This window comes from Echiichthys vipera (assembly GCF_963691815.1).
Source record: "Echiichthys vipera genome assembly, chromosome: 11".
Classification (NCBI taxonomy): domain Eukaryota; kingdom Metazoa; phylum Chordata; class Actinopteri; order Perciformes; family Trachinidae; genus Echiichthys; species Echiichthys vipera.
This window is the reverse complement of record NC_139836.1, coordinates 162,501-173,578: the sequence shown is the minus strand read 5'-3', so window position 1 is coordinate 173,578 and position 11,078 is coordinate 162,501. Positions and strand designations below refer to the sequence as shown.

The 11,078-nt window shown below is 51.4% G+C and overlaps 1 protein-coding gene across 1 annotated transcript in view; it reads left to right on the top strand.

Moving 5' to 3' along the window:
• Positions 1-11,078, top strand: part of cdh11 (cadherin 11, type 2, OB-cadherin (osteoblast)) — a 45,178-nt gene that overhangs the window by 15,284 nt on the left and 18,816 nt on the right. Inside the window, exons 2-5 of the mRNA XM_083922961.1 lie at positions 8,314-8,630; positions 8,955-9,094; positions 10,154-10,448; positions 10,762-10,881. Coding sequence (XP_083779087.1) covers positions 8,480-8,630; positions 8,955-9,094; positions 10,154-10,448; positions 10,762-10,881 — 706 coding nt within the window. The 5' untranslated portion in view covers positions 8,314-8,479. The remainder of the gene's footprint in view (positions 1-8,313; positions 8,631-8,954; positions 9,095-10,153; positions 10,449-10,761; positions 10,882-11,078) is intronic.

Sequence of the window (11,078 nt, the reverse complement as noted above, 5' to 3'; positions counted from 1 at the left end):
AGAGGAGAGGAAGAAGGGATGAAGAGGAGAGGAAGAAGTGATGAAGAGGAGAGGAAGAAGGGATGAAGAGGAGAGGAGAGGAAGAAGGGATGAAGAGGAGAGGAGAGGAAGAAGGGATGAAGAGGAGAGGAAGAAGTGATGAAGAGGAGAGGAGAGGAAGAAGGGATGAAGAGGAGAGGAGAGGAGAGGAAGAAGGGATGAAGAGGAGAGGAGACATGTTCTCTCATCCTTGTTCTTCATGTTGGACTCTAACCCTCCTCTGTCAGCGGCGCTGGTTTTTCCTCCTGTTTGTTGGGGCCTTGAACGCAGCGTGAGTCCTCCTCCTCTTCTTCTTCTTCTCCTGCAGCAGCAGCACACCTGTTCCTGTTGCTGTTCCTGTTCCTGTGGCGCTCGCCGTGGTTGCGGTGGCGTTAACGAGCTCTAATCAGACGAGCGGCGTCCTGCTGATGCTTAATGATGCGTTCACTGCCCTCAGCTGCGTCGTGATTCACAGTTTCCTCATGTAAACGCTGGACTGGAGGCGCTGCTGTCATCACTGTGTGTGTCGCTTTAAACGCTGTCATGGACGGTTGGACGAGCGTGATCGTCGTCATGGCGATTAAATCTCCATGTTCTCCTGATTGGACCGTTTCCAGGAGCTCGTTCTTCGTAACGTTTGACTTTTGTACAAAGATTGAACTCTGAACACGACTCAGGCCTCCGTCAGTCATTCCAGCAATGCAGCAACAAACACATACAGGAACAAACACATACAGGAACAAACACATACAGGAACAAACACATACAGGAACAAACACATACAGGAACAAACACATACAGGAACAAACACATACAGGAACAAACACATACAGGAAGGAACACATACAGGAACAAACACATACAGGAACAAACACATACAGGAACAAACACATACAGGAACAAACACATACAGGAACAAACACATACAGGAACAAACACATACAGGAACAAACACATACAGGAACAAACACATACAGGAACAAACACATACAGGAACAAACACATACAGGAACAAACACATACAGGAACAAACACATACAGGAACAAACACATACAGGAACAAACACATACAGGAACAAACACATACAGGAACAAACACATACAGGAACAAACACATACAGCAACAAACACATACAGGAATAAACACACACAGGAACAAACACATACAGGAACAAACACATACAGGAACAAACACATACAGGAACAAACACATACAGGAACAAACACATACAGGAACAAACACATACAGCAACAAACACATACAGGAACAAACACATACAGGAACAAACACATACAGGAACAAACACATACAGGAACAAACACATACAGGAACAAACACATACAGGAACAAACACATACAGCAACAAACACATACAGGAACAAACACATACAGGAACAAACACATACAGGAACAAACACATACAGGAAGGAACACATACAGGAACAAACACATACAGGAACAAACACATACAGGAACAAACACACACAGGAACAAACACATACAGGAACAAACACATACAGGAACAAACACATACAGGAACAAACACATACAGCAACAAACACATACAGCAACAAACACATACAGGAACAAACACATACAGGAACAAACACATACAGGAACAAACACATACAGGAACAAACACATACAGGAACAAACACATACAGGAACAAACACATACAGGAACAAACACACACAGGAACAAACACATACAGGAACAAACACATACAGGAACAAACACATACAGGAACAAACACATACAGGAACAAACACACACAGGAACAAACACATACAGGAACAAACACATACAGGAACAAACACATACAGGAACAAACACATACAGCAACAAACACATACAGGAACAAACACACACAGGAACAAACACATGCAGGAAGGAACACAGAACTAAATAAATACATCAATAAAAGTATAAATAAATAAATGAAGCCTGAGTAAATGGAGCTCCTACGTCATCAACACACGGACACAGAAATAAATGTAAAGCATTTATGGATTTATTGACTCTTTTACAGTTTTAGTGTGAAACAGGATTAAAGTGAATCTGCAGCTGCTTCAGACTCTAAACTCTTCTTCTTCTTCTGTCCCTCTGTCCTCTGCTGATCTTCGACACTTTAAGAATCTCAACTATTTTATTTTTCCTTTCACCTCAAATTGTTTCCAGACGCCGGCATTTCCTGTTCCACACACACACACACACACACACACACACACACACACACACACACACACACACACACACACACACACACACACACACACACACACACACACACACACACACACACACACACACACACACACACACACACACACACACACACACACACACACACACACACACACACACAGGTTTCCTTTTTCTTTTCCAGAGGAAAACTCAAACTTCTCTCCTCCGTCTCATCCCTCTGTTTCGCTCTTTAAAACGTTAAAAAGCGTGCGGTGAGCGTCGTGAGCGTGGTGAGCGTGGTGAGGTGGTGTGAGGTGCGTTCGGTGAGCGTCGTGAGGCGTCGTGAGCGATGGTGAGAAGCGATGCTGACCTCAGCAGATGTTTGAAGTCTCTGTCTGTAAATATGAAACTATGATCATCTGCAGTTCATAACCGTCCACGACTCCATGATTCATCCTTCATGTGTTTCATAAATCAGAACCTCTGGAACGCTTTCAGCGCCGTGCTTCATCTGGACGCCACGTGCTTCATCTGGACGCCACGTGTCCACCACCGTGGGAACAGGGTCCAGGGGAAAGACGGGGATCAGGTGACGTGGCACCAGAGCGCGTTTACCCGTAGGGAGGAGGGTCGGGGGTGCACCCGCACACCTGAAGGAAACGACGACAGCGTCGTTTATCCTGGACACAAAGAGTCTGGAAGCTTCTGAGCGTTTCCTCGCAGTGAGACGATGAGGCCGTGATGTTCTGCAGCGGCGTGCGATCGTCCACATGCAGCTTCCATCCCCGGGGATATTAAACGCCCTCATTACAGCGTCACTCCAGCGCTGAGATGCTACACTGTCATCGCACAGAAGACACGTCTCTGTCTCTTGGCCCGAACAGAGGAGAGATGGCGTGAACGCTGATGAGACGCCGTTAAGCTCCAGGCCAACAATGGAGCTGCAATGAGCTGCTGACCGCTGTTTGGCGTCTGCGAGAAGGACGACAGAGAGGAGAGAGAGAGAGAGAGAGAGAGAGAGAGAGAGAGAGAGAGGAGAGAGAGAGAGAGAGAGAGAGAGAGAGAGAGAGAGAGAGAGAGAGAGAGAGAGAGGAAAGAGAGAGAGAGAGAGAGAGAGAGAGAGAGAGAGAGAGAGAGAGAGATAGACAGAGAGGAGGACGGAGGGAGATGTAAAGCGCTGCTGAGTGACGGACGCCGTCGTGAGCTCGAGGCCGTCGTGAGCTCGAGGCCGTCGTGAGCTCGAGGCCGTCGTGAGCTCGAGGCCGTCGTGAGCTCGAGGCCGTCACTCGCCCTCCCGTCTTTGAGAGTTCATCAGGACCAAATGCAGAAGTGAACTCTGTCTCTGCCCGGTCATCTGCAGTGAGCGGGCCGATGGTCGCAGCGGAGGACGAGTCGGTTCTGCAGCTTACGGACGATAAACGGCGCTCAGCAGCTCATTGCAGCTCCATTGTTTGGCCTGGAGCTTAACGGCGTCTCATCAGCGTCTCATCAGCGTCTCATCAGGGCGCACGCCGCCTCTCCTCTGTGCGGGACGAGAGACAAAGAGCGGATTGGTTCCTCAGCTTCTTCTAAAGGACAAACGTTTGTTTCCATGACGTCTGACGTCAAACACACGCTTCTGCTCGAGTCCATCACAGTTCACACGTGTGTTAAAGCCTCCGTGGCTCTGACACACAAGAGTCTGTGAAACGTTTGATTCAAACCACGATGAGACACGCTGAGACACGATGAGACACGATGAGACACGATGAGACACGCTGAGACACTCTGAGACACGCTGAGACGAGCTGAGACACGCTGAGACACGCTGAGACACGCTGAGACACTCTGAGACACGCTGAGACGAGCTGAGACACGCTGAGACACTCTGAGACGAGCTGAGACACGCTGAGACACGCTGAGACGAGCTGAGACACGCTGAGACACGATGAGACACGATGAGGTCACAGTCACGTCACACTGAGGGTCAAACTAACAAACTCCAACACACAATGCCCAGAGAAGGACAGAGACAGGAAGTGATGCGGAGAGAGAAGAGGCGCCCGGCGTCGTGTTGTTGAAGGGTTCAGAGTCTGAATGTGACTGATTCAGCTCTAAAGAGTCACTCTGGTCCCTTTTTAAAGAGAGAGTCAGAGACAGAGTCAGAGGTCTGCAGCTCAGAAACACCTGAGCGACTCGTCCACTGCTCCACAGATGCCTTTGTCTCTTTCTGACGCACACAGGTGGGAGCGTGCTCACTCGTGCGTGTCTGTGTGAGAACAGGTCTCAGTACAGAGCTGAGCTATAGCAAAGGTTTCCTCTCTGAAGCACCTGAGCTGTGATGAGCTGCTGTGGAGACACGAGTCCTGAAACTGGGACATGATGTTCAGGCTCCAGTCTCAGTCTCAGTGGATTCAGGTCCTTTACTCCCACAGAGACAGTAAACAGGCCGGACTGACGGAGGATCAGCTCCTCACAGCACACACATAAACAGGTGCATTAATATATTTATCGAAGCATTAAAGGCCTTTTCTGAAACTGCACGGGACCATATTTGGAAAAGAAGGCGGGGCTGAGTGCAAAAACACTGCTGTGCTAAGCTAAACGCTAAGACTGCAGCGAGCAGGAAGCTGTTTCTGTGATTCTTTAGTTAGCAGCTAATGCTAACACACACACACACACACAGGCTAATGTTAGCCGATGATCACAGAACTCAAACTGACTTCTTGACTCATGGATTCTCACACACACACACACACCGGCCATCACCGTCCCTGCGGCGTCATTATCACGGTGTGTTTCTGGGTCGCCTCTCTGCAGCTCTGAGCCGTGAGAGACGACACAAAAGGAAAGAATGAAAGAATAAAAGAATGAAAGAATAAAAGCGTATGAGGCACGAGGAGGATCTCCACCTTAATGAGACTAACACACACCCCAGGACACGAGTGTTTGACTGAAACAACTGAAACAAGCAAACATTATCTTTAATAAAGTCAAATCAGAAATCAGAAGGTCCTGTTTAAACCTGAGTCTGAACACAGAACGTGGGTTTTTAAGACTTCTTAACGAGGTTGTTTTTAGATGAAGTAGTTTAAAGCCTAAAGTCTAATCAGGACCCTGCATGTTCTAATGTTTCCCTCCCGTCTGAGAGGAAACCCTGGGTTCTGGTGGGACAGCGGGTCGTTGCAGTGACGTGGTCGTGGTCAGAGTGTTGCTGAGCGTCCGTCTCTGATGATCCTCGTCCGTCTGAGTCTGACAGGAGAACAGAAGCTGCAGCAGCGTCTCAGCGTGTCGCTGAAAGCAGTTTATTTATATTCACTCGTTAAAGAAATGTGACACTTAGTTTGACGCTTAAGTGACAGTTTGAGAGCGTGTTGATGGAGCGGAGCAGGTGTCGGCACGACAACGACGACGACGACGACAACAACGACAACGACACACGGGGTCGTGATTGTGTTTAAGAGGATTATTTCACTGTGAGACAAAACTTCAGAGAACAGACGCTCGTCACACGTGGATTTGGTTTAGGGGGAGAAATCTGATAATCTGATAATATGATGATATGATGACATCAGCATCTTTAGATTCTTTAAAGTGGTTTCCGTTTGTCGCACACGTCGAGTCGAGCAGCAGCTTCAACAGACGGATGATGGACGAGCCGCTGATGCTCAAACCGATCACACAGGACGAACACAATGAGCCCGTACGGGACTAACATCACTTCCTGGTTGGCCGGTCATGTGGTGGACAGGAGCCAATGAGCCCTGAGGACGTTGTGTCATCAGCTGAAGATCAACCACGTTTACGTCCACAGACGTCATCGACAGAGAGCGCGTGAGGCTCAGACGGCTGCAGAGAGGAGAGAGCTTCCTGCGTGTGTTTTACAACAGTTACGGTGAAGTCTCGTGTTCAACAGACGGGTGAGGGCGCTTTGAACTCGCCAAATGATCTAAGGGCGTGAAACCTGCGGGCGTGACACATGCGGGCGTGACACATGCGGGCGTGACACATGTGGATGTGACACATGTGGCCGATCACTGACCACAAAGACCCCGTCACCTGAAACCTGAGGGTTCAGCGTTTATGCAGAGGACTCATGGAGAATCCATCGTGTTCGATCAGCTGTTCACTGTTTTCACATCATCAGCGTCGATGTCGCCGCAGAGATCGAACCGGTCTCTTGTTTTAGATGCTAAAGTTTTTTTGTGCAACAGAACTTTAAGGGATGAGTCTGTGGCCGAGTTAAGGAGAAACCCTCGGACACTTCAGTGACAGTGGGAGGGAAAGGGTGTTTTGTGATCTGATGTGAAGGAAACCTGGACTCAGACTTTACGGAGCGTCCTGGTGTCAGGTGACGACCCTTCAGTGAGGCGGTGCAGGTCTACGTTACACGCAGACGCGTCCTGATTCTCCTCCGGGGTCAGGACGCAGGTCCATGAGAGCTGCAGCTGAGTGCAGACGATGCATCGATCAACTCTAAATACTCTTGAACCAGCGGGCGAGGACATGACGTGAGGCTGTGGCTCCGTTCAGTGGCTCCAGTGACTCCGCCCACTGTACACCTGCGTCAGTGTGAAGGGTCACGCCGACCTGGTGCTGATGAAGGTCGACTGTGGTCATTGAACGCACCCCAAAGACTCTGACACACTAGCACAACAAACATCAGCGTTAATGTCCCCTCTGTGCCGTCACCGTCGACCACGAAGCCAGAAACACTCAGCCGACTCGTGTGACATCGTTTTAATTACTGCTCTGGTGACGGACAGACGGACTCTGGACGGACTCTGGACGGACTCGGTTCTGACGCCTCGACTTTGGCGCTGTTGCTCTGTTGCGTCCGGCGCCCTCACTCATCAGCTCAGAGGCGATGACCCACTGACAGACGAGACGACCTCCAGGACCAGACACAAGGGTCCGTATCCGTATTCACCGTAGGGTGGGAATGGACCTTTGGTTCCAAACTGAAGCATCTGTAAAAACACGACTGATACACTGGACCTGCTTCTCCAGTGACCTTCATCTGCGGTCGCACACACGGATGCTGTCGGACACATCACGCTTTATGTAACGGGGACGAGTCTGATCCAGTATCACACACACACGCACACTCTTCACACTCCTGTGTCTGCTTTCACTTCCTTCTGCCTTTGCCACACACACACACACACACACAGACAGACAGACAGACAGACAGACAGACAGACAGACAGACAGACAGACAGACAGACAGACAGACAGACAGACAGACAGACAGACAGACAGACAGACAGACAGACAGACAGACAGACAGACAGACAGACAGACAGACAGACAGACAGACAGACAGACAGACAGACAGACAGACAGACAGACAGACAGACAGACAGACAGACAGACAGACAGACAGACAGACAGACAGACAGACAGACAGACACACACACACACACACACACACGCACACACGCACACACGCACACACGCACACACACACACACTAATTGAATGGAAGCTAATGAGTTTACAGAGAGCGTTGTCTTTGTAATTAACACGACGTCCTCATCAACACAAGACGAGCGTTTAAGGAGTCAGCGCTCCAACTGCACGCCATCAATCTGACAGACGGGAGCGAGCGATGGTGTTCCTGTCAGTGTTCAGTCACTGACGGGAACCTTCATCTGCACGCTGAACCTCTCCGTGCTCCTGTCTCACGTCTCCGTGCTCGTGTCTCACGTCTCCGCGCTCGTGTCTCACGTCTCCGCGCTCGTGTCTCACGTCCCCGTGCTCATGGTTCTTAACCCTGTCCCCGTGCTCATGGTTCCTAACCCTGTCTCCGTCCTCACGTCTCCGTGCTCACGTCCCCCTGCTCGTGGTTCTTAACCCTGTCTCCGTGCTCGTGTCTCACGTCTCTGTGCTCACGTCCCCGTGCTCATGGTTCCTAACCCTGTCTCCGTGCTCATGGTTCCTAACCCTGTCTCCGTGCTCATGGTTCCTAACCCTGTCTCCGTGCTCACGTCTCCGTGCTCATGGTTCCTAACCCTGTCTCCGTCCTCACGTCTCCGTGCTCACGTCTCCGTGCTCGTGTCTCACGTCTCCGTGCTCACGTCTCCGTGCTCATGGTTCCTAACCCTGTCTCCTCCCTGCTCTCTTTCAGGCTCTGGTCCGAGGAGAGAAGAACCCGGGGATGAGTTTCCCAGGACCTTCATCAACAACCTTTCCTTAGAAAACCCTGATCTGACCTCAGTGGGAGCGGCGCTCCACTGAGAGGAAGCAGGAAGTCGGGGCGCAGCGAAGTGAAGCGGTTGCACGGGTCGGGAGCGATGGCGACGGCGGCGCTGAAGCAGCGGGGCCTGGGGCCGCTCAGGGCCCTCCTGGTGCTGGTGGGAGTCTCAGCGCTCTGCAGCGTGGCGTTAGGGACCCGGAGAGGAAGCGCTTCTTTGGACCACAGGAGCCACAGAAACAGACATCCAGGTACGACTAACACACCGGACGAACCACACAACACACCCACTGTGCCTCAGACGGGACTTGAACTCATGACCCATGACTCAAAGGTGGGTCTCTGTTCACACACCTGTGGTTTCAGACTCGTTCGTCCCTCAGATGATCTGAACGACACCTCAGATCCACTTTAAACACTTAAAACACTTAAAACACAAACGTATCTGTGAATTATGATAAATAACTTTATTAAACATCTTTACAAACGTTTAACTGCTTTAGTGAAATGTTTGCCCGCTGAGGCAGACGTCCGCTGATCCGTGTCCGCTCCATGAACGCTGTTGTGTGTTGCAGGTCACTTGTCGCTGCACAGACACGGACAGAGGTCGGGGAAGGAGGGTCAGGTGCTCCACAGGTCCAAACGGGGCTGGGTCTGGAACCAGTTCTTCGTCATTGAGGAGTACACCGGGCCCGACCCGGTCCTGGTGGGCAGGGTGAGTATCAGGAAGTCTGCATCAGGATCTTAATTATCAGCCAGAATAACGCGTCGACCATCACAGGTGGACCGACCACGAGCTGTGAGGCGACGCTTTACGCCTCTGCAGAAGAAGAAACATCCACACTACCCACAATCCTTAGCGTCACAGCGACGTCACGGTGTTGACCATAAACAACAAACGTTACCGAGCTGTTCCCATCGAACGCTACGATTATTCACGTGTTCAGATATTTACGGTTCTTCTCGTGGTTGAATCTAAAGTTTTACAGCGTTTGTGTTTAAAACTCTGTAAATGAGGATTTCCTGAAGCATCAGTGAAACACACGGACGGGGAAATGGCGTCCGGAGCTTCTGTAACGCTTTTTTAAACTTCTCTCCTGAAGTCAAACAGCATCAAACGTAAAGAAGGATTAATGCTGATCTAATCCCCACAGTGGCCTTTGTTCATGATGAGTGACTCATCACAGCCGGGACTCAGACGTCCTCCCTCCGTCCGTCACAGAGGAGAAACACAGCAGGTCGTGTTCACGTGGAGCGGACGGTGATTGACGGCACTCGCCCACAAACAGGACCATCAGTCAAACGCAGCCGCGGCGTCACAGCAAACAACAAACGATGTTTACAACGCATCATAATTCATCATGGTCCGGGGTCGGGAACCCAGAACACGGCGTTAAGGGGGTCGTCTCCGGGGGACAGCGCTTTAAATCTCTCACTTATTAGTGTTCGTCCGTCGCTCACACACACGTCCACGAGCCGCTCCTCCTCTTCACGCACATGCAGACCTGAGAGAACGCCTCCGTCCTCCTCATGTCTCACTCTGTAACCGTCCATCTGCATAGGTCGTCCTGATGTTGCACTCGTCTGTAGTTGTCTTCCGTCCGTCTCACTCTGTAACCGACCGTCTCCAGAGGTCGTCCTGATGTTGCCCTCGTCTGTCGTTGTCGTCCGTCCGTCTCACTCTGTAACCGACCGTCTCCAGAGGTCGTCCTGATGTTGCCCTCGTCTGTCGTTGTCGTCCGTCTCACTCTCTCCTCGTGTCTCCTCCCTTCAGCTCCACTCAGACGTGGACTCGGGCGTGGGCAACATCAAGTACATCCTGTCTGGAGAAGGTGCTGGAACCATCTTTGTTATCGACGACAAGACGGGAAACATCCACGCCACGAAGACGCTGGACCGCGAGGAGCAGGCGCAGTACACGCTAACGGCCCAGGCCGTGGACAGGGACACCAACAAGCCTCTGGAGCCGCCGTCAGAGTTCATCGTCAAAGTCCAGGACATCAACGACAACCCTCCGGAGTTCCTGCACGGGCCGTACTACGCCAGGGTGCCGGAGATGTCCAACGTGGGTGAGTCCTCAGAGCGTTTGGACCTCGTGTATGTGGCGTTCAGTGTAAGTGTGAGAGCGTCAGTGAGCACAGGTGAACGTGCGTCGCTGCTGAAACTAAAACACGTTCAAGACCTGACGGCTTTCAAAGGGTTCGAGTCCTCGACGGGCGGCTGAACTCTGAGGCTCAGCTGCTGACCGTGTGTCCTGACCCGTCTGTCTGTCCTGACCCATCTGTCCTGACCATGTCCTGACCCGTCTGTCTGTCCTGACCCGTCTGTCTGTCCTGACCCATCTGTCCTGACCATGTCCTGACCCGTCTGTCCGTCCTGCAGGTACGTCAGTGATGCAGGTGACGGCCACGGACGCAGACGACCCCACCTACGGGAACAGCGCCCGGCTGGTGTACAGCATCCTGCAGGGACAGCCCTACTTCTCTGTGGAGCCCCAGACAGGTGACGCACGCACGCACGCACGCACGCACGCACGCACGCACGCACGCACGCACGCACGCACGCACGCACGCACGCACAACAGACACTTTAACCAGTGAACGAGTGAAGCAGAGTCTGCTCCCGTCCTTCTGTCGCTCCTCACACACACAGGAAGTCACGTGGTCACGGCTCGTCGTTCAGCGTTAAACTGTGAACAC